The sequence below is a fragment of the Quercus lobata genome, chromosome 8 (genome assembly GCF_001633185.2).
Source record: "Quercus lobata isolate SW786 chromosome 8, ValleyOak3.0 Primary Assembly, whole genome shotgun sequence".
Lineage (NCBI taxonomy): Eukaryota > Viridiplantae > Streptophyta > Magnoliopsida > Fagales > Fagaceae > Quercus > Quercus lobata.
The window spans coordinates 38262624-38286633 of NC_044911.1; the positions used below are offsets into that span (position 1 = coordinate 38262624).

The following is a 24010-nucleotide window of genomic DNA, read 5'->3' on the forward strand; positions in this document are numbered from 1 at the left end:
CACCAAATTTATCTCCTCCTCCTTTCAAGTTTTACCATAGACTTGTAATTTTCTATTATCAACTAGGACTTGTTGATGGAGAGTACTAGGTTAAAACTAGCAACAATATAATGCTAAAGTACTAACTAATCAATACAAATCTTCTGTGGTTTTTTGGTATACCACATTATACTTTACTGATTAAATACAAATTTTCATACTATTTTTTATATTTTATTTTATGTTCTATCAATTATAATTTGGATATTTGATAAGGAAAGTAAACAATATATATATATATATATATATATGAAACACGGTGAATAATACTTCCTCATCTCTTATTCCTTGTCTCTTATTCATGGTGAGAAGTGAAAGTATTATTTTATTATATTCCAGAAGTAAATGTAGTAAAAAAGATTAATCGAAAAAAGACTTTATTAATTAACTTTCCAAACCTTTCACGCTAAAAAACAAAAAAACAAAAAAACAAAAAACAAATTAGAAGTCATTAAAACTCAAATCATTCCTTAAGAAAAGGAGAATAATTTATTGGCCATAAATTGTGATTTTTGACTTCTACTTTTAAATAACAAAATTAGACACAACAGGTGTTACCTTGGAAAGAACCACAAAGCTTATTAAGTAGGACGTCAAGGTTTCGGTGATGCTTAGCGTTTACACAGGGAAATAATATTTCAAGTGGGTTTGCTTGCGTGACAAAAGGAAAGGTCCCACATTCTTTAGTCTTCTTCTAGTTCTTCTTCCCTCTGCTCTCTCTCAGATCTAAAACCCAATCCATGGTTTAACCTTACATAGTTTTAGCAGTCAAAAACCTCCACCAAAAACAACTTCTGGGTCTGTCTTGTTTTTCTGTTTTCTGGTTGAAAAACAGGCAGAGAAACAGAGAAAAGTGAGATGGGGTTGGTGGGTGTTCAAGAAAATGGGAATGTAGAAATGGGGTTGTCTAGTCTTCCATTGGGGAGTAAGAATAAGTATAGGAGGATGAACTCTGAGCTTAGCGAGGATAACGATGATGCTTCACACCAACAACATCAAGAGGACAGGACTAATGGTACCAGGAAATATGTTTTGGCTTGTGCTGTCTTTGCTTCTCTCAACTCCGTTCTTCTTGGCTATGGTATATATGCTTTTATCTCTGACTCTGAGTAGGGTTTTTTTTTTTTTTTTTGGTTGTTGTTGTTGTTGTTGTTGTTGTATAGTCAAGTTTTTATTTTTATTAGAAATTCAGCACAACCATTTTTTGCTGTGAAAATTTCGCATAACTTTTGGTCAGGTTTTGTTTGACATTGTTTTTGTTGTTGTTTCTTTTATGAATTCTCGCTATGATCTGCTATTTTTGGTTGACCGTCTCTCTTATTTGGCCACAGACTCGTCTATAACACGTAAATTTAATTAGAATCAGTCATATGTGCTTTGTTTGATTTTCTTTTTAATATATTTCGTAAAAGATTAAATAATATTTGTGGTGGGAGATCTTATTGCCATTGATGTAGGGGATAATGGCAGTTATCCAGGAGAGATAATTTGAGGGAGTAAGAATGGGGGAAGGATGAGACATAATAGTTGAATTTGTTGCAGAAGTAGAAGACATATTTGACCTGAATCTATGGCTCTGATACCATAAGAGAATAAATAAGATTTTGTGTTTTGGTTTTCTTCCTATACAGACAGTGCAGATAAGATTTGTTTTACAAAAAAGAGATAACTATGCTAATGTATTTGAATTACATGACAAAATCCTAAATGCTGTCAAACCCTTTTGGAGGGAGATTTGGCTTCTGTTGTAGACTGTTGATAATAATAATCAGCAAGTGCCGTGGATGAGGTTGGCTCAACATTTCGCTTTTGATTTTTGGATGATTAAAAGAGAAATTATGGATTAGCAGAGAACGTTGACCTTGGTATCCTACGATGATCAATCCAAAGATAACATCTTTATATGATTCCAATGTTTATATCATATCTTTTGCTCTTTTGCCAATCAATTTAAGGAACACAAAGAGGGCTCTTTATCACGTTTTGCTCTGTATCACGTTTTGTGTAAATTTGAAATTATTAAGGTTGTTGTTTTGATGGTTCATTGTTCTTAATTTTACATAAGCACGTGCATCAAAATGAAAAAAAAAAAAAAAAAAAAAATTGGTTAGCTTTTGGATTCATTTAGAATTCTCAATCAGGGCTAGTGGTGGAATACGACTGACCAACCCTTGTTATTTTTTCATTTAACTGGTTTTTTTTTATAGGTATTTCATTTAACTAGTGATAATCTGAAACATGTTATATAGGTGAGTAGTGAAAATTAATCTGGTATTTTGCATGAGCCATGCTTTCTATGGATTTCAGAAATTAATTGCACATATTTATAGACCTTGATGCCCATAGGAATAAGAACCTTTTGAAGTGATTAGATATAACAGGAGTGGAAAATGATCAAGCCCAAAATATATATATATATATATATATATAATTTATTTTATATAGGACAATACAATTAAATTACTTTTTTGATAAATAAAAAGAGTTTAATTAGGATTGAATCTTATATAGGACAATTAAATTACTTGCATATATTCTTTTTTGGTAAATAAATATAAGATTCAATCCAAGTTTTGCTTTAAGTTATGTTATGCTTTTCATGATAATTACAATTTTGTGGTAAAGTGCAAGAACCAATTAGGGACTTTGCAGGTACTGTCCCATTCATACAATTGATGGCATGTATTTATGCATTGTTTTTGTCAATATGTAGATGTAGGGGTCATGAGTGGAGCAATTATATTTATTCAAGAAGATCTAAAGATAACTGAGGTGCAGGAGGAAGTACTTGTTGGAATTTTGAGCATTGTTTCACTTTTTGGAAGTTTAGCTGCTGGTAGAACATCAGATGCTATTGGTAGAAAATGGACAATGGCTTTAGCTGCTGTCATCTTTCAAATTGGAGCAGTCATAATGACTCTTGCTCCTTCATTCGAAGTACTAATGATTGGAAGATTCCTAGCTGGGATTGGGATTGGCTTTGGAGTCATGATTGCCCCTGTCTATATTGCTGAGATATCACCCACCATTGCTAGAGGCTCACTAACCTCATTCCCAGAGGTTTTTATAAACTTTGGAATTCTACTTGGTTATGTCTCAAACTATGCATTTTCTGGGCTTCCGGCACACATAAATTGGAGGATAATGCTTGCTGTGGGAATCCTGCCTTCAGTCTTCATTGGGTTTGCACTTTTCGTAATTCCTGAGTCACCAAGGTGGTTGGTGATTCAGAACCGAGTTGAAGAAGCAAGATCAGTGTTGCAAAAGACTAATGACAATGAGAAAGAGGTGGAGGAGAGGCTTGCAGAAATACAACTAACTGCTGGAACTGCTGATGTAGAAAATCACGAAGAGAAAGCTGTATGGCGTGAACTGTTGAGCCCTTCTCCTTCAGTTTGCCGGATGCTGGTCACTGGTTTTGGGATCCAATGTTTCCAACAAATCACAGGAATTGATGCAACTGTGTATTACAGTCCTGAAATCTTAAAAGATGCTGGAGTTGAGGGGAACACAAACCTCCTTGCTGCTACTGTTGCTGTTGGTGTTACAAAAACTGTTTTTATATTGGTTGCTATTTTTCTTATTGACAAACTTGGTAGGAAGCCCCTGCTCTATGTGAGCACAATTGGAATGACTATTTGTTTGTTTAGTTTGGGACTCTCTCTCTCTTTACTGGGACAAGGACAGGTTCGGATTGCCTTGTCAATTTTGTCTGTTTGTGGGAATGTAGCTTTCTTTTCAGTGGGAATTGGCCCTATTAGCTGGGTTTTGACAACTGAAATCTTCCCTTTAAGACTACGTTCCCAAGCAGCTGCACTTGGGGCTGTGGGAAATAGGGTGTGCAGTGGCCTGGTTGCCATGTCTTTCCTCTCTGTTTCCCGTGCAATTTCTGTGGCCGGAGTCTTCTTCATCTTTTCTGCAGCTTCTGCTCTTGCTGTTCTCTTTGTCTACACTATTGTTCCAGAAACTAAAGGAAAATCATTGGAGCAGATTGAGTTGCTATTTAAGGATAAACATGAATGGCAAGGAAGTGAAGTGGAGATGGGAGATGCTGAGAATCTTGTGCGGAAAGAACAAGGAAGTGAAGTGGACATGGGAGATGCTGAGAATCTTGTGCAGAAAGAATGACTGGTTGAGGAGGTTTACAAGATGATCCAAAATCTTTGAGGTCTATTGACTAACTGGTTTGAACGAGGATGAGGAGCGATTTCCATGTGATTGCAGGATGTGGGTTCTCAAAGTGGAACCTTTTCTGGCATGAATAAGCCTCTGCATCAAGAGAAATTCAGTATCTATCAGTCAGCAACCGAAGGGAGTACTTACCACACTATATAAATTTATTCTTCTTGTTCTGCTGAAGAGTGTATTGAGAGCTTATGAATGTACATCTATTCTTGTTTGATTAATTTACCTTAGAAACCATGAGATAATTGTATTCAGATTTGGGAGATTAAGCTGATCTGATTTTGCTGCCTTTATTACGAATACTAGAAATGTATACATAAATCTTAATAAAGCGTACCCTTTAAGGGATGAAAGCTAATGGTCCATTTGGATTGAGGGAGAAAGAGGGAGAGTAGAGTAGATTTAGCACAAAATTAGCTTATTTTTAACTAACTCTACTCTTTTTTTCTCCACTTCCCCTCCTTCCCCCTCCATCCAAACAGGACATAAGGAGGGATCGTGCAACAGAAGTAAATTACTACTACTATTGTTTATCTACCTGCAAGATCTCTAGTTTGCTATTTTTATGGGCCTGTTCTTACATTTTAATTTTTTGGTTTTTGCTCAATAAACATTTAAGAAAAAAAAAATCATAATGTATCACTGGGATTATTTGATTTCTGTATTTAGTGAGAACCTAGTTGGCTTCCTCAAGTTTAGGAACTTGCCACTTGGCTTTCTTTTCAGATTTTGGGGAATCAAACTATCAATCCTAGAGCATTCAACAAAACAAGTCTCAAAACAATATGGTATTTTAATAATGTACCGTTGATTCTCGGTATAGAAGCAGATTTCTTGACAATTTCCGGAGCAGCCTAATTACCTAAAGCCATATATATTCTTTGCCAAGAAAATGATAGCTGTAAGATCTTGTAAACTAGATTGTTTATCATAATTAATTAACCAAGTGAATACTTAAGTTTATTATTCAGATCTAAGTTAAAACAATAAATTCATATCATGTAAAGCAGCGGAAAAATAAATAACATAACGATATGATAACCCAGGAAAACCAAACCGATAAAAAACCTGGGGAGGATTTAACCTAACTATCCTCAAGGTAAAAGGCAAATCCACTATAGAGAATCAAAGTAAACAATAAAACTTAGACCACTAATATTCTATTATTACCACGTCTAGAACTTATTGACACGACCAAGTGCAAGTTCCGAATCCTCGGACTCCTTCTTTATTAGGCCTTTGCAACACAAGCACCCATACTTGTGACTTTGAGACTCCACTCAAAGGTTTTGGATCTCCTTAGATGTTGATCTTGTATGCAACAACTTTTACAACACTGAATTTTGAGATTCTGCAAGGAATAACAGCGGTAGAAGACATTAGAGAGTTTTTGAGTACAAAACTCTAGATCTACAAAAGAGACACAAGATGCACTCTAATCTCTCTAAAAAACTCTGAAAACCCACATTAGGGTTAGCTTATAATGTCCTTTAAATACTGAAAAAAAAAAAGGTTCGCAATTTGGGCTTCAATCGGTCAAGTTATGGGTTTTTTACGTTTGCTGATTTTTTGCTAATATGCAACTTTCGATCGATCAAGTACCAATCGAATGACTTTCGATTGATCGAGTACCAATTGAATGAAACAACTTGTAACTCATTTTTTTAATCCCGAACTTGAGTTTTTTGTCTTGGACTTCAATGTAGACCATTCTAAACCAATGAGACTTAGTTTTTGTCATGATTTGCCAACATTACAAACTCAAAACCTAATAATAGCAGTTGCGACTGAGTAAAGTTATATGTGTGGTTCTTTAGTTCCTAATTTTTGAGTTTTTCCATTTTTTCAATAAATTAGATATTTCATTCAAAACAAAGCACAAGAAACACATTTGTCAATAAAAGCAACTCGAGCTGCAAGACTACAAAGATCTCCGTTTTGAATGGAGTTCTAAACCTTCTAGCAGCAAGTCTACATTTGACATCCATTTTTAGGTGTTAACTACCTGACTTGAAGCAAGCCTTGTACTGTCTTGGCCTGCCTTACATTACATACCTATTTAACCACAGGTGGTAATTGGTGTTAATCCACCAAAAAAAAAAAAAAAAAAAACTTAATATGACTTATCTTAAGTTACAATTATAAACAACTCTTCAACTAAATAAAGCTTATTTTAGGGAATCATATAGCATTTTGCCTTCCTTAATTAAACCAATGCATTTTCCTCCATCTTAAATCATATTGTTATATGATTGAGTATAATTATTATATAAGCTACATTTAAAATGTCTCATTTTAATTTTCAAGAATCTATTTTCGTTCTATGACTTGTCTTCTCCATAAAATCAAAATTTGGACAATAAATTCCACATAATATTCTGACCATATATGTTATAATTTCATAAATGAGTAGTAGGACAATTTGAACTGGATATAATCTAATAAAACATGTTTGTCGTGGTTTTCAAAGCATACTATTATGACGATTAGATCATCCTTCCTCATATGTTCACATTTTGAACTCTTTTGAGTATACTTGAGTTTTGTGAACAATCACATTTAAATAAAATTTATAATGAAACTTTCTGACCTTAGCTAAAAGACATTACTTAAACTTAAAGTAACTTAACTTAAATGTTCTTATACCTCAAAAATTGACAATCCTTAAAGCTTAAACCACACCTTTTGTGAAAAAAAAAGTTTTTAAGAATAAATTAGTTTATATATTAAATTATATTTACTATAAAGGTGTCTAATCATTCAATTTTATATAAGGCACAAGGGTTTAAACGTCAATTTTTATTCTGAATTTAACTTAAATATGAAAAACTTTCTAATGCGGAACAAAATTGATGTTTAGGAGATTTTTTGAGAAATTTTATAGTGATGATGATAAAGTTGGTTATCCTTATTCTTGTTGCATTGCATGCTAATAATCTTACAATTACCCATAGCCATCCCTCTAAACTCGATATTGTTCAAATAACATTTATAAATTGCCTTGTACTAAAATTTGAGTATTGTCATGAATTTTATAGGGAACATTTGTGAAGAAAATTGGCCTTTGCCCCTTTTGCGCAAAAAAATCCAACATTTTGCCTCATTTTCCAAATTAATTAGGGAAATGCTCCTATTTTGAAATTCGATTTTCTCAAAATCGAGTTTTAACGTCACTATAGGGCTCCTTAAAACACCACTATAGGTATGGGGTGATCAAACTTAAAAAGAAAAAAAAAAAATTGCATGAACTCGAGTTCATGGAGCTTGAGTTCCAAAACGCCACTATAGGGCTCCAGATATATATATATATATATATATATATATTTTTTTTTTAAATTTTCAGTTTGTTATAACTTGATTGTCGAAAAATCGAGTTTTAAATTGAAACTCAATTTTTAGAAAATTAAGTTTCAAAACAGGGACATTTTTCTAATTAGTTTAGAAAATGGAGCAAAATGCTGGATTTAAAAAAAAAAAAAAAAAGGGCAAAGGCCCATTTTCTCCGAACATTTGTTTTCCCTTATTTGTGCTTATCGGAAACTTGAAGACTGCAAGTATGAGCACGAGTTGTCTTTTGACCACCCACTGGTCAATGTTGCAATAGGGTGCATAAAATCTTGCATCAATAAGTGTCGTTTTAAACCTTTTCGTTTGGAGGCTTGTTTCATTCATAATTTGTTATGAAGAACATATGAAACATCATGGAATGCACGAAGAGCAAACCAAAAATCATGGAGAGTATGCCAAACAACATCGAGATTTCTATTGTAAGGAAAATCCAGAGCTAGCTCTGAATTTAGATTTGGTAAACTGATCATATACAGATATACTCTCTCTCCCTGCAAGAATGTGCATACAAAAGAAAAAGAAAAAGAAAAAAAAAAAAGAAAAAGAAAAAGAAAAAGAAAAGAAAAAAACTATTCTGAGCAACCATGACCTTTTCATAGGTCTAAATCTTTTTTCTAAATCACTCAATTTGGTACACAATAAAAACGTACATATCAATTTTCTTATATATAGAAAAATAATACACTTAAATTTTCTATTATTAGGTTAGCCATAAAAGATTCACTGTGAATCACTAATTTTCATTCGCCATAGTTGAACATTGTTTCTTCTACAAGAATCTTAGTATTGCAATAACAATTTATATTTAAGTAGTCATTTCAAAATTAGAATAAAAAAAGATGCTAAATAAATTTGTACCACTTTTATAAAATACTGATTTCTCTTTTTTAAGTTAACTAAAAAAAAAATCTCTAAATATTTTTCCCATTTTTTGGCCGGCCAGTTCAGCTATGTAAGGATTTTTCTTATAGTCTGACCTATTACTAACAACCTTAGTTTTTACTTTTTAGGGAAACTAAAATTTTAAATTTAAATTTTTTTTTTTTATCTCTACCTTAATTATAGTTGGATTAAATAACCTTTTAGCCTGTATATATTTGCTAGTGCCTAGTGGTTTCAATTTGATGCTTATGTTACTATCCTCAATAAGCTTTCATATATTGTTGTAAACCATTACAATGTAATTCAAGTAAGGTTTTTAAATTTTACAAGGTGTCAACTATATTTATACAATACTAAAAACTGAAGTATAGCATTTAATGTTGCTACGCTTATGTTGAACTACTTCAACAACCATGTCATTTTCATCATATTTTTTGTATTTCTCCAACAATTTAAAAATAATTTCTACCAATTTTAAAATACTAAAAAATATAAAATAAATCCCACCCCTATCTCCACCATAAATCCCACTTCTTATCTATATCTCTCTCTCTCAACTCATCATCTTCCTCTTCTCAAAAATAGAAAAAAAGAAAAGAAAAAAACACACACACACACATCATCTTCCCACCAAACAACTTGCTAATATTTCTCCTATTAATGACTTCACCATTAAATCTCAAGTGCCTTAAATTCAATGATCAATCCTCTCTCTTTCTCTCTCTCTTTTTGACTTATAATCTCCTTATCTCCACCATAAAACCTACTTCTTATCTATATATCTCTCTCTCAACTCATCATCTTCCTCTTCTCAAAAAAAAAAAAAAACATCATCTTCCTACCAAACAAATTGCTAATGTTTCTCCTATTAATGACTTCATCATTAAATCTCAATTGTCTTAAATTCAACAATCAATCCTCTCTCTCTCTCTCTCTCTCTTTTTGACTTATCATCTCCTTATTTTATGGTTTGTGCTAGATTTTTTTTTACGATGTTATAATACAGTATATTTTTTTTTTTTTTAACTTTTCAATTTTTAGTCTTTTTCTTTATATTCATGTTTACAATTTTTCTATACATAATTGCATTTTAACCATTAAAATTTTTTGTGTCTACAAAATTGGAATGCATTTTATTGATTTAGTACATGTGAAACAATTAAGCTCTTTTTTGGTTTGGTAATGTTTTGTTTTGTATTGTCTGTTAGTACTATGTTTGGATTCCATAGATAGAAAATAAAGAGTATAGTTTTAATGGTTCCATTTTTTTTATAAATCTATGGCAAGCTAACCTTTCTTCTAGCCTCCTCCACAATAAAAATCATTTAATGCATTGATATTAATGTTATGGTATTTGTTCCTCAATATTATCCTAATTGAAGGAGCTTTCTTAACGGACTAGCTAATAAAGAGTGTTTTTTATTTTTTTTAAATTTTTTTTTATTTTAATTTTTAGAAGAGGCAAATAAAAAAGTTAATAATTGATTAAGGTAAGGGAGTCATTAATTAACACATGGCAGCCATTTTAAAACAGCTTCTCTCCCCATCAAAACATTCATTTGCCTCCTTTTGCATTTAAAACCCACTGATTTAATTTTTTTAATATAAATTTTGAATTGTTCTCTTTCCACCCCATAAGTCACCAAATTACAAATAGAATTACTCCCTTTGAGTTCAGTTTTTTCTTTTCTTCCCCCTCAACTTCTTTGCTTTTCAATTGCAAATTTTATGGTTTGTACTATATATATATATATTTTATGATGTCGTAATACATTGTTTCTTCTTTCTTTTTTCCAACTGTGAGTTGTTAGTCTATTTCTTAATATTCATGTTTAAAATTTTCCTATACATAATTGCATTTTAACCATTAAAATAGTCTAAAAAATTGGAATGCGTTTTATTAATTTAGTACATGATCATTTCCCTCCCATTTATTTATTTTATTTTTTGAATGGCTTTGTTATTTGTTCTATTTATGTTTACTATATAAATTCTTGCTAATTTTCTTTAGTTTCATCTAAATCTATGCTAACTTCTAACTTCTTAGGATACTTTGGAAGAAGAAACAAGATCTTCTACATATTATGATCGATAGGTATAAAGCATATGGTGTTCATCTTTTTCTTTGTATTTGAGATTATAACTTAGCTTTGTATGGTTTTCTCATTAACATTATGATCTAAATAACTTTACGGCAAGTCATACATACGAATGTTTTTTTTTTTTTTTTTTTTTTAAGATCTAATCTCTAATTCTTACCATTTATCATCTCAAAAAAAAAAAAAAAATTCTTACCAATTATAATTTTTAAGGAAACAACTCTGGGACGCTTACAATGTTTAACTATTGCTTTATATTTTCCATGATAATACTAATATCCATTACTCTTACTTGAAGCATATTCCTCGATGTGATCTCATTCTCACATAAAAAATTTTGGGAAAAAAATAATGAATATGGAAAGTCTCTAATTTTCCATAAACCAATATGATAGTCCAAAAGTTCTCTATTTAGATTTGCTATTATGTTATCACATTAAATTTGATGAGTTTATATATATATATATATATATATATATATATATATAGACACACACAAACGCCCATATATGCAACTTAGCAGTTCCAAATACAATTTTTAATTACCAAAATATACAAGGTCTCTTCCTCTTCTCTAACCTTTCCCCTCCCACGACACTTATGTATCATTTATACCTTTTCCCCTTCCCCTACACATTTTAAATATATATAAATATATATATATATATATATATATATATAAATATATAAATTCTCTTTTTATCTCTTTTAAAACCAATAAGCTTAGTATTTGTGATAGAAAAATTTCAATTATCAATACATTTTTTTTAATATCTACTACATATCAAAGGTACCTCTCTCTCTCTCTCTCTCATTTAGATTTCTCTATAATCTTGACATTCTATTTGTTTTAATGCTTTATGATAGGCATTTTACAAGTTCTAGAAGTTCTTGGATTAATTAGAATGGAGAAAGTTAATATATGAAGATTGATAAGTATTGTCAAGATAATAACAATAGTTTTTTTTTGTCAGTAAAGCAATTTGAATAACATAGCTTAAATGATTAATGGTTGTTAGGTTATCTATATGCTAGTATTACTAATCAAATTCTTTTACATTATTTCACTTTTTGTATTACTAATTTTTTTTTTTACTTTCACATAGGTCACACTTTTTAGCAAGTTTTCCTGACCATATATATATATAGTCATCTACTTGGATGATTTCCTTAGCAATTCTACAATCATCAATGCATTACTCTTGCTGTATAATTGTATATTATTGCATTGTTTGTTAACACATGATAATTTATAATTCAAGATCTTTTCCTACTATTTTCTTGGCTAATTTTTTAAAATTTAGAAATTGTGTTTGGCTTCATCTTGCTAGGTTCTTTTTTCATGATCATTGGTTAATATGCTGTGAGTTGGGCTAAAGTTATAGACTTGGGAGAGATCAAACAAGATACAGTTGTACAACTACTACATGAATCTTTTAGAGAACATGAGTATTAAATGTATAAATTTCTTAGTAGTTTAACATAATGAGGTGATTCCATGGTATAAAAAAACAAATATGGACATGTATAAACAATTATATCATGAATATGTTTGCTTTTATCTACCCCTTTTATATTTTTTATTGATTGACTAAAATCAACCACACATTTAGCTTCCTTAGTTTTTCAAAAAATTTAAATTGTGTGTAAAGGAAAAATATAAATCAATTAATATATGTTTTGGGGAGAAATTTTTTTGTAATAATTGATTCTCATATATGAGTTTAGTGATTATCGAAATATAAATTGTTATAACTTTGTTTAATAGTTCTTATGCGAAAAAATGAAAACAAAGTTTGGATAAATTGCTCATTGAAATCTCCAAAAATGCAAAATAATGTTAGCTTTCATATGAAATCATCAAGATTCATTTTCATGTTCTAATAAAAATTATACATTCTTTCTCTCTTTTATTTTTATTTTTATATTTTTTATTGTGTTGCATTTTGGTGCATATCTCACTATATTATAACATATTAATTACAAAATATTTTGTCATATATAATAATTAAAAATAAAATGCAACATGTTTCCTTGGCCAAAAAAAAAAAAAATGTATACAAAAAATCAAGATAAGGACTTCTTTAGTTACAGAATATATATTATATATTATAGTGTAATCACATTATTGTGAGATGGGTTTGGGACTATTATTTATAAGTCTTAATCACTATTTTCATTTTTTACTTAACATAAAAAAATATGATATCAATTTTTTCCACGTATCGCGCGGGTCTGTGACTAGTGTTTTTATAATGTGGCACACTCACTTCCTAATGTGGCATTAAAAGTAGGTTGATAGAGTATTATTGTACATGACTTGTAAGACATCAACTTCGGTGGACCATGTGGCTATTGCCGTATATCTCAATAAGAATTAAGAACTGTAAAAAAAAAAAAAAAAAAAAAAAAAAAAAAAAAAAAAAAAACTAATTTGTTTGAATGGTGTTCAACAACTTTTAAGGGAGAGGGAAAAAATGTTCTAACACAAAGGTATATCACAAATCCACTAAAAAGTCATGCTAACTTTTAAGGGAGGGTAAGACAAGTTATATGGTGTTCAACAACCTAACCAACCGTCACTGCCAGTGTAGCCCCTTTCAACCTATCAACCACAATCAAACCCCAATCCCCATCTCTACAATCAAAAAAACCCATTCTAACCAACAAATAAAGTAAACCTCTATCATTATTTTATTTTATTTTTATTTTTTATGGACTAGAAAATAACACATAAAGCTAAGTATAAGTTATATAATACAGTATGAAATTCTAAAATCAGAATGAGATTACCATCTCCAAATTATTATAAATTCTTCAATAAATTTAGAAGTAAAGCTATACAAATTTTAAAAATATATGGAAAATTTTTAAGACACATGCTAAAGAATCTGACCAAAAACAAAAATCACCCACAAAATCGTAAATATTTTTTTATTATAAATTATAGTAAAGAAAATTTATTAGAAAGAGAAAGAGAGAGAGAGAGAACAATAAGGCCTCTTTCGTTTGGAATGCTTGTGTCATGCCTAAAGACCCATTTGTTGTGCAAAAACATTGTTGTTTCATAGTCGAATCCTCATCAGCCACAACATCAAACCCTGGTCCCCTCACCTTTTGTCACAAGACATATTTTTTAAGATTATATTGCAGAAAAATAATCTATTTTTGTGATTATGCAAACAAAAGCAGCATAGCCAAAGGCCTTGTAGCTGAATTAGCACCTCCTCATGCACAAAATGCTTGGGGGTCTAGAGGGAAATGGTTCGAATTGCGGGGTTAGCAGCATATTGTAATTATCTTTCAAAAAAAAAAAAAAAAAACAAAAGCAACATACAAATCTCACAAACAAGAATACATGTAGATTCAATAGGCAAGACCATAAATAAAAAGAAATCAGTAACATTATTAAATAACCTACAAACCAAATGCGTGAATAATGAATGATGCAAAATTGAATTTTAAGGCATTACTCCTAACAGTATCCATGAAGTGACAAAGAGAAAGAATGCGAGAGAGGCTAGAAAGTAAAGGTAGAGATAAAAAATGAGGGAGAAAAAGAGTAAGTGTTACACATTGTTAGGTGTGTCCAAGCCATACAATACCCACCGGCCACACCCTATTGGACCCGAACCATCCACCACTCAAACCGACTACTTCGGCGGTTGGCGGTGGGTCCTCGCCCTTAAAAATTGACCCTAGCAAGTAGGTTGGTGGGTTTCATCATCCAAAACTTGAGCCACCCAACTTAACCGTGAAAACCACCAAATATGACGACATCCATGTGTTTTTCGGTGACAATTTAGAGGAGATCCACCAAATCCAATTAGATCTCCGTTAGATCTGGACACATTTTTGTTGTTGCTAGTTTTGATCAAACCAATCGCCACCCGGCCCATAATCCAACCTGTCCAAATTGAATTCCTTATTGGTCGACAGTTCGTCTGAAACTTCTCAACTTTGATTTAGTTGAGTTGGTTGCGAGTTGGGTACAAAATCGATCCAAATTGACTCGTGAATACCCTAAGCTCGTAGATTTATATTGAGAATAACATTACATAGGAACCACTACTGCATGGCTCATAGATTTACTACAACTGAATGGTTTATAGGTTGTTAGATGCATGATTGTAAATCCTAAACTAGAAGGGTCATGCTTTGAATACATAAGTATATATAGCCCTAAATTTTAAATTGCATTGTCTCCCCCACATCATAAAAACTCCAGTCTTCTGTCGTAACACACAGCAAATTTTGAAGCCATGAGTATCATCTAATCAACCATGTATTCCGCACAACATAAAAAGGGGATTATAATTATTTATTTATTTTTAATTAAAAGGCAGGAGGCCTATTGTGCATTTACTTGAGAAAATTTTGGGTCCAAGAGTTTAGATGAAGTAATTAGTTTTTGGGCAAAGTAACTCAAGAGATAATAAATAAATAAATGGGGCTTGATAGACTAAAAACACCCTAACCCATAATCTAATTAAAACAAAACTTTTAGGTAGCCCCCTACAATTTAGCTGTTACCCATAGCAGCCCCTTCCCTTTTCCCTTACTCATCTCACACGCTGCACAACCTTTCCCTCCTTAAATGACAACTTGTTGACAATTTTGAAGGTAAATTTAGACTCACTGGTAGCTCTAAATGGGGGACATTGCACCTTTGGTAGCTCCAAAGCGGGGGGTTTACTAGTCGTAGTTCAAAAGAGGAAGTCTGGCCAACTTTAGGTTCCAAAGAGGGAACCGCCCTCAAAGAAGGGGTCCTAGTCTCAACTTAAGAGGGGACTGCACAAACTTGCCAAAGAGGCATCAATGTTGACCACAAGTACAAAGGCTTAGGCTGTTTTATGTGATTTTATTCAATTTATTATGATGTAATTGCATTGTGGTGAACTGAAAGTCCGAAAGATCTCTTAAGAGGGGTGAGGTTAGGGAGAGTTATATCCTAACTAATGCTATTGCCCACAGAAAACGATATTTTCTTATCTATATTTGATGTTTTGAGATATATACCTACACTGTTGTTCTAGAAATAATTCTATTTGAAATCTTATATGTTTTTGCAAAGTAGTGAATTTATCAGAAATGTAATATTGTAATAAAATGGCTAATTTTCCCACTTATTAAGTTATCTCACCCCTATTTATATTCTCTTTTCAAATTCTTGAAGCAATCGTGAATAAGAGAGTTCTAGGGTAAAGGTGGTTGCAGTTATGTTGAGATTAGAACCTTTACTATCGAGCTCTGATTGTATGTTTGAGGAATTTTAATTTTGTGTCTTTGCAAAGGACCTTATATTTTGGAGAATTATGGATGTAATAGAAGTCTATGAGAAATTTAGACTCTATGGAAATGGATTGTTTTTGTTGGAACCTCCTTTGGGTCAGAAGAATTCATTATCGTTGTGGTTGGGAAGATTTTATTTTATATATAGGTTAGAAAATTTGAGGATTCAATCTCTCTAGTGCCCTCTAGGCACTGATTGGGTTTGGGGCGTGACAACAGTAGTTTCCAAACCTTTCGCACTCCCTCCATAGCCAACTATTTTCAACCACCATCATTATTTTCCCACATCCTCTAGTTACTATTGTCAGGCCACAGTAGCCAAAATATATCAAGAAAATTGATCCTAGGTTTGGCTTCCATAAAATCTTAAAGGTAAATTTGAAATTTTTGCAATGTATTTTATTTAAGTATTGTGCTTGTGTGAATGCTTGTGAAATGTTGTCCATTGTGCTATATGGCTTGCATGTAGCGGTTTTTGAAATAGTTGATGAAGAATTCGTTGTGTAGAATGTTTGTATATGAATGTATTTGAAGGCTAGAAAGAAATGATATTGCAAGAGCAACCTAATATAACCTCTAAGCCTTTCTCTCAGAATTTCTATTGAACCTCACTACTCTCCAATTTCAATAACTATATATATGGTTGTACTTGATGGTGGGGTGTTATTTATAGAAGGAGAATGGAATAGATAGCTTAGTTTTATTCCAGTATTTCCCACTAGGAGTTTGGAACTTATTTTTATCCCAGACGCGTTTGAATCTGGTTTCGGAGCTGATAAAGTATCACAAAACTCGGATTTGGTGAGAATCAAGACATGAGTGCTGATCATTATCAAGATCCAAGTTTCTGTGACAAGGTGCCAATCGGCACCAGTGTCCTAGGCATATTTTGGCTCCTACTTTGTCTTTTGGAAGGTTTTGCTCATTTACTGACTTGTTTGAGGATAATTACGAATTTTAAACCACTAAATGATCAAAACATTATCTTAATGATCCTATCTCTTGACCTCTAACTTTCCCTGGAAAAGTAAAAATAAAAATCAGGGCTTAAAAAATCATTTATGATAATTTTTAATTATATTCTTGTCTTAAAAAATAAACCTATGAGATTTGGACATGAAATTAATCCAATCAAGGACCAATCAAAATTAATCACCCATAGTCACAAAATTTTGTGCCATGAAATGTTATAATGCATATTAACCATTAAGTTTTTGATGTGGTTTGATCTTTTGATTGGATGGTCTGATTGCCATTTTTTAATGTCGTTTTAAACATGGTGAACTATTTATTTATTTATTTTTTAGAGTGATGTTCAAGTTCATTAGATGGTTCAAATGACATTTTTACTCTTGAATTATTTGAAAATGATTATTTTACCCTTACTGGATTCCTCATTTGAAAATGGGGAGTTTACATTAATCAAAATACCCTAGCATGTTTTAAGGATTCTCATTTGAAAATGGGGAGTTTACATTAATCAAAGTACCCTAGCATGTTTCTAGGCTATCACAAAATCCTAAATATGTTACTACTTACTAAGCATCAAACAAAACTGATTGAACAAACAGGAAACAAGAAAATAATCAAACATATATTTCTAGGTGATCCTGCGTGTGCATCCCTAGAACCTACAATTATTCTACTTGTAGAGCATATTCCTACTAAATAAATAAAAAACAAAGCTAAAGTACAAGAAAATATTCAAATAAAAAATAAAAACATACCTCACACAAAGTTGAACCTTGATTCTTTACTACTTATCTCACTCAATCTAAACAAAACCAACACAACCTAGAGGCTTATGACTTTTTAAACTAGAGGGAAATAAAACTTAAAGGAATAACATAACTCTCTCTTTCATCACTTTCTCTCTTGCATCACTTTTTGGTGGTGATTCTAGAGTGTTTTGATAATTGTGCCTATGGGGCTTTTATAGTGCTCAAGATGTGGTGTATGGTTGTTCTTAGTCAATGTAAGATCAGTCTTGCTTCATTTTCAACAATAAAATTTTCATACAAAGCTCCATTAACTCCAGCCTACGTATGCGAGCTCGATATTCTACAGTACAAACACAGCATTGAGGCAACGTCCGCAACAATTGAAGCTTGTGTGCGTAAAGTTAGGGTTTTCAGTGGCTCTTTCATCCATTTTAAAAATCTCAATTTAAACCCTTCTTTCTTGGCCATGAAATCTTAAGAATTGGTCCTATAAGGTCTCGTCATTAGGAAATGAGGGTTTAGGTCGTAAGGACTAAGGAATACAAAATAAGGCATCCACAAATGATGTAGATGAAATTCGACTTTGCGTTTCCAAGATTGAGCGTTAATTGACACTTCCTCCTGATGCTACTATTTGATGATTATGATGACACCTTTGCTCTTCATGACAAAAAGGGAGAGTAAGTAAAGTAGGAGAGAGATAGGAAATGACTCAAGGGAAGAACAATTTATTTTGTTAATATCTGTTTCAAAGGGAAAACAATTTACTTTTATTTTGAAACTCTTTGATCATATTTTCCATTTGGTAGCTTTTAATTTTTGTTTGAACAATTGGGTTTTGTACCCGTTTGAGGTGCCTTTGAGTTTTCATGATGATATGTTAACAATTGGTATCTATTTTTTGATTAACTTGCTTGTGTTGAAGCCTTTTTTTTTTTTTTTTTTTTTTTGTGGGGAATACTAAGTATTTTTAACATACACATGGGGAGAGGGGAGAAGTTTTAATTTTTAATTATCCATCTGTAAGCGACTAAATTTCTAGTTTGAAATAAATCAAACAAGTAAAATAGTTTCACAAATGCGAATTTGTATTTATGATTGTGTGGTACAATTCTCTGAAATTATAAAAGAGTGATCCTCTGATTCGATCTCCTTGCAAAACTTATTGATTAGATTTATGGTAATGTGGATTTGACTTAAACACAAAATATCCTTCAATTTGGTTGATGGATGGATCGAAGATTACTGAAACGGAATTACAATGAATCTCTGGCTATGAGCTTGTTTAGAAATCCTTTGTTCTTCGCGTTCTTCGTGTTCTTCGTGCGTTCTTCGTCTTCGAAGGTTTGTGGTGGAAGTTCTTCGGAGCTTTAGAGGCTTGAATCCGTTGAGCTTCAATGATTTGTGAGTTGTTGATGTTTTCGGACACTTTTGGCTTGATTCCCGTGAACTTTAGGATCTAGGCAGATGATCTGGACGATTCTGCTTCGAATGTTCTTCGATTTTGGGGTTGAAGTTCTTGAAGGCTTTGAGGCTTGATCTTCACAGAGCTTTTTCACTTCTAAATTCTGGTCCCCTAAATGTCTCAGGAAGGCTTCTATTTATAGGAGTTTTGGGGTGGGTGAGCGACACGTGGCGGAGCTTGATTGGTGACACATGTCACAGCTTGATTGGTCCGCTTAAGTCATCGCTTACACGTGCGAGGTTGCTTGAGTCATCGCTTACACGTGCGAGGCTGCTTGAGTCATCGCTTACACGTGCGAGGCTGCTTGAGTCATCGCTTACACGTGCGCTGATGCGTGATTAGCTCTTGCATGACACTTGGCAAATTTCTGTTGGCTTCTGAATAGTGATAGCAAAACCTAGCAGCAATATATGGTGTTCTGTAATTGACTGTATTTTGTGGACTTGGTAATGTGACGTGTCAGCTTGTGATAGGTCGGGAATTTTCCCTCTCTACAAATGCCCCCTCGAGACTCGTTCACGCACACAGTTTCAGAGTGTGGTGTGGGAATGAGTTTCGAAAAAATGGATTTTTGGTACTTGACTATTTAAGTGAAGTAGTTGAAGGTAGTGGAGCTGTTGAAGGTGGTGGAGCTGTTGAAGGTGGTGGAGCTTTCAGAAGGATGAGATAATTTCCGAAGAGTAGACCTACCCATATGAAAGGCTTTGATGAGATCGAAAAAGGGTCTGCAAGTATTTGAACGTACTTGCGTGATGGAGCTTTCTTAGCAGAGATTAAGTTGAAGTACTTTCAGGAGAGTATTTTGGATCGTTGGCGGTGATCACAAGATGTTGAAGATGGGGAAGATGAGAGAATGGTGGCTGGGTACAGCATGCAGGGTCATGGTGCTAGCCTCGTGTTCTTAAGAACTTCTGGTGAAGTTATTTCAGAAGATCACAAAGAAGACGGAGATGAAGCAAAGCAAATGGGCAAAGCATACACTACCATGGTGCTGGCCCTGTATGCTGGGACCCTTCTGGTGTAGATGTTTATGGGAAGTACACCTTTGAATATGGGACTGACTGTGTGTTGCATGGGGTCTGGCAACAAGTAACCGAATGTGCCTGTGTGATGGGACCATGCCAACGGATGTTATGTTGAAGTAATTTCAGAAGAGTACCTTCTGAAATTCTTCAAGCTGATTTTAAGTTGGAGTAATTTCAGAAAATAAATTTTGAGGTACCAGCAACGATGACCTTTAGGTCCCGTAGTAGTGGGGACATGGAATAAGGCTTTGATGACCATTTACCGGCACCAAAGGCTGAATTCTGATGAGCTGGCACCTTGGAGGTTGTTTTAAGTGTTGATGGAAAACAATTTGTAGGATACCTCAACACTTTTTTACCATCTTCACCTACTGCCACTTGTTGGAAAAGCACAGAAAAATGAAAGATGGAGCTAACTTGTGATTCTGGCCCTAGAAACCAGCCAAGTTGCTGCTTGTTCCGAACTACTGCTCCTGCTGGAAGACCAAGCAATTGGAAAGAGACTACAGGAGCCCTAAGGTTAGGAACGGGTGCTTCTGCTGGACTTGGATTTCCTGGCCAACCAAGTCCAAGGAAACATGGAACCGCAATGCAGACCTTGTTACGAGTAATTTTATGGACAAAGGTGGTCGTTAAGTGGAGAAATAAAGTTTGTTTGGATCTCAAAACTGCAATGATGTTGTAAATAGGGTTTCGACCGAACCATGGGAGGGTTGATCTCAAACCGATTATGAAGCAAAATCGGTTGCTAGGTGTTGAGAATGATAAGATCATAGTGAGAAATGGTTATGAAAAGGAGGATTTGAAAATCTGAAAGAGGCAAATCTTCATTTCATGATTCAGGGTTTTTTTTTTTGGATGAGTTTTTGATGAACCCGGCCCTCCTATTTATAGTAGAGAGATGAAGAATGGTAGGTAGGTAGTTGAGAATGGTAGTTGAGAATTTTTGGTGAGAATGGTAGATGGGAACGGTAGGTGGAAATGGTAGGTGGGAATGGTAGGTGGGAATGGTAGGCACCGAATGAGAATGTTAGGTTGAATTAATGACCCAGTGTAACCTCAAGTTCTGACATACTTGTGAGAGTTCATTTATATTTGGAGAGAGAAGTTTTGATGAAGTCTGGAGAATAACCCTGAGGAGATCCCAATTAAACGGATGAATCTCAAATTTTGATCTCAGGAGTTTAAGTTTTGGACATCGTCAGTACTTCAAAGATGTGGGGGTTTGATTGGTGATCACCAAATCCAAAATAAGTGGATTTCAAAATCAGAATCTTTGAGAAGGTCCGAACAGGACAAATTTTGCTCGAATGTCTTGATTCTTGGCCAAAGTTCACTTCAAAGCCAACAGTTATAGAATCACACCATTTGAGCAATTTTGGATTCTTAAATGAAGAAACAGACCCCAAATTTGGAATGTACACGAAAAATTGAGAAAGGCAAGTGTGACTTGAAAATTTTGACTTTAGGTTGATTTCAACATCAAAGTCAACTGTCTTGGAATTTGAGCCATTTGTACAGTTTTCGAGTCTCACATGATGAAACGGACTCCAAAATTGGAATGTACTCGAAAAATTGAGCAAAATAGGTCTATCTAAAAAATTTTGACATTTGGTCAACATCTGCACAAAAGTCAATTTTTTTGGAAATTGGACGTTTGCACAATTTCTGAGTTTCGAATGAAGAAACGGGTCCCAAAATTGGAATGTACTCGAAAAATTGAATGGGACAGGTCCGTTTTGAAATTTTTGATTTTCTGGTCAATATTTGCACAAAAGTCAACTTTTTTTGGAAATTGGACGTTTGCACAATTTCTGAACTTCGAATGAAGAAAGGGGTCCCAAAATCGGAATGTACTCGAAAAACTGAGTGGGACAGGTCCGTTTTGAAATTTTTGATTTTCTGGTCAATATTTGCACGAAAGTCAACTTTTTTGGAAATTGGACGTTTGCACAATTTCTGAACTTCGAATGAAGAAAGGGGTCCCAAAATCGGAATGTACTCGAAAAACTGAGTGGGACAGGTCCGTTTTGAAATTTTTGATTTTCTGGTCAAGGTCAAAAGTCTGCTTGGTCTAAGCATTTTCTCTCTATTTTTCTTTTTTTTTTTTTTTTTTTAAGGCGGTTCGGACCGGGTCAGATTTCCGGGTCGGTCTGGGTCGGTCCGGGTCGGATCTGGGCAAACGGGTCAGCAGCGGGTGACGTCATCCATGACGTCACAGTGCTGGAACGTGTGGCACGTGCGAAGGATGACGTCATCCATGACGTCATGGTCACGTGCGGCACGTGCGATCTCTGGCGGTCCCAATCGGCGCGTGAGACTGAAGGCCGCGCCGCCGAATCTTTGGGCGGCGCGTGGCGGCGCGTGCATGGGCTTTTGGGCCTTAAATTTTTGGGTTTTGTTGATCTAAGGCCGTTCGAGACCCCTGTCTGGTCAGTTTTGTAAATTTCTGAGCAGGTTTGCACAAATCCGAAGGCTTAGGTCGCGGTTCATTGAGAGATTGTGGCGGCGCATGGAGGCGGATGCGGCCGTTTCTGGGCTTGAAATTTTTGGGTTTTGTAGATCGCGAGCCGATGGATCTAATGGTGGTTTCTGTTTTCTGAATTGGTGTCCCGATTTGCACAGATTTGAAGGATTAAACCGTGGGTCATCGTGAGTTTGTGGCCGTGCGTGGCGGTGCGTGGCGGCTCCGTTGCTGAAGATTTTTTTCTGGGTTTTGTACGCAAAAGTCTTTAGAAGATCTCTGTGGGTTGATTTCTTTGTGAAATCTTGTCAGAAACTTTAGAAATCCAGAATGGAGTCCACAGATATTGTTGAATTGGTTGCCACTTTGGTCTACATTGGTGCTTGCCGTTCTGACAACGCTTGACAATCCAGGCAGGGAGTGGTTGCAGAGTAACTACTGAGTGTCTCTGCTGATCTCATGGAGTTGGTGGCAGTTGGCTCCATAAAGGAAGAAGCTTCTGTGGATCCCTATATAAAGCCACTCAGGCATGCACTAACTTGTGCAAACATAACCTCTAAAAAGAATACGTAATATTCTGTATGGTGAAACCATGCACGCCCTTCTTTTCTTTTCTTTTTTTTTCTTTTTTTTTAAATTTATTTATTCATTTTCTATTATTTGATAATAATAATAATAATTTTTTTTTTTCTTTTTTGTACACAGCTATCATGACGCTCTTTTTTAAAGATTCGAAGATTGGCGAAGAATCAGCTTTGTTTATTTATAGAAAAAAAGATGGCAAGGATGCGAAGGCTACGACTTTGATTGTTCGTCCACCCATAATTGGGAGATTTTCAGAAAAATGGGGTCGTAACTCTTATCCTCTCAATTTGCCGAAATGGTCACAGATCGTTCCTTCTGATGGCGGCTCTAACTTGGAAACAACTATCCTTCTTGCTTCACACCACAAAAATGTTGCTAGATCAAAGCCGTATAACACTTTAGGGCGAGAGATGATTGCAAAACGTGCGGATTGGGATTTTTCCTTTAGCGTGAATGGAGGGTTTTCCTACTTCTCCCTTTATTGGGATTGGCTAGAAGATGTGCTCAGTCGGTGTAAACACCTCCTTGATGTAACCCACCTCTACAGTGCTGTCTTTGCTTCTTTGTTCACGTATGATTATGATGAGAACCTCATGAAAGCATTTTGTGAGTGTTGGAGTCCGTCCACTAATACCCTCCACACCTCCATTGGAGAAATTTCCATCACACCATGGGATCTTTCCATTCTCGGTGGACTTCCTTGTACCGGTGCATTTTATGATGAAGTAGTACCCAATGCGCAAGAGCTAGATGGAATCAATGACCAAGGACGACCCTATCTGCCGTACAGCTGCCGTTACCTTTTCCTGGCGTATCATCATCTTCAAAATCGGCTGAAGAAACAAGGGAAAGTAAGTGTTCGCGACTGGATTACTTTTTGGTATAGAGGAACTAGCAAGTATTCG

At 34.1% G+C, this 24010-nt stretch overlaps 1 protein-coding gene across 1 annotated transcript; it reads left to right on the plus strand.

Moving 5' to 3' along the window:
* The first annotated feature begins 599 nt into the window (after window positions 1-599).
* LOC115957270 (probable polyol transporter 4) lies at window positions 600-4526 on the plus strand. The gene is made up of 2 exons (XM_031075473.1): window positions 600-1120; window positions 2753-4526. The coding sequence occupies exons 1-2, from the start codon at window positions 898-900 to the stop codon at window positions 4165-4167; spliced, it is 1638 nt and encodes a 545-aa protein (XP_030931333.1). The 5' UTR covers window positions 600-897; the 3' UTR covers window positions 4168-4526.
* The last annotated feature ends 19484 nt before the right edge of the window (window positions 4527-24010 follow it).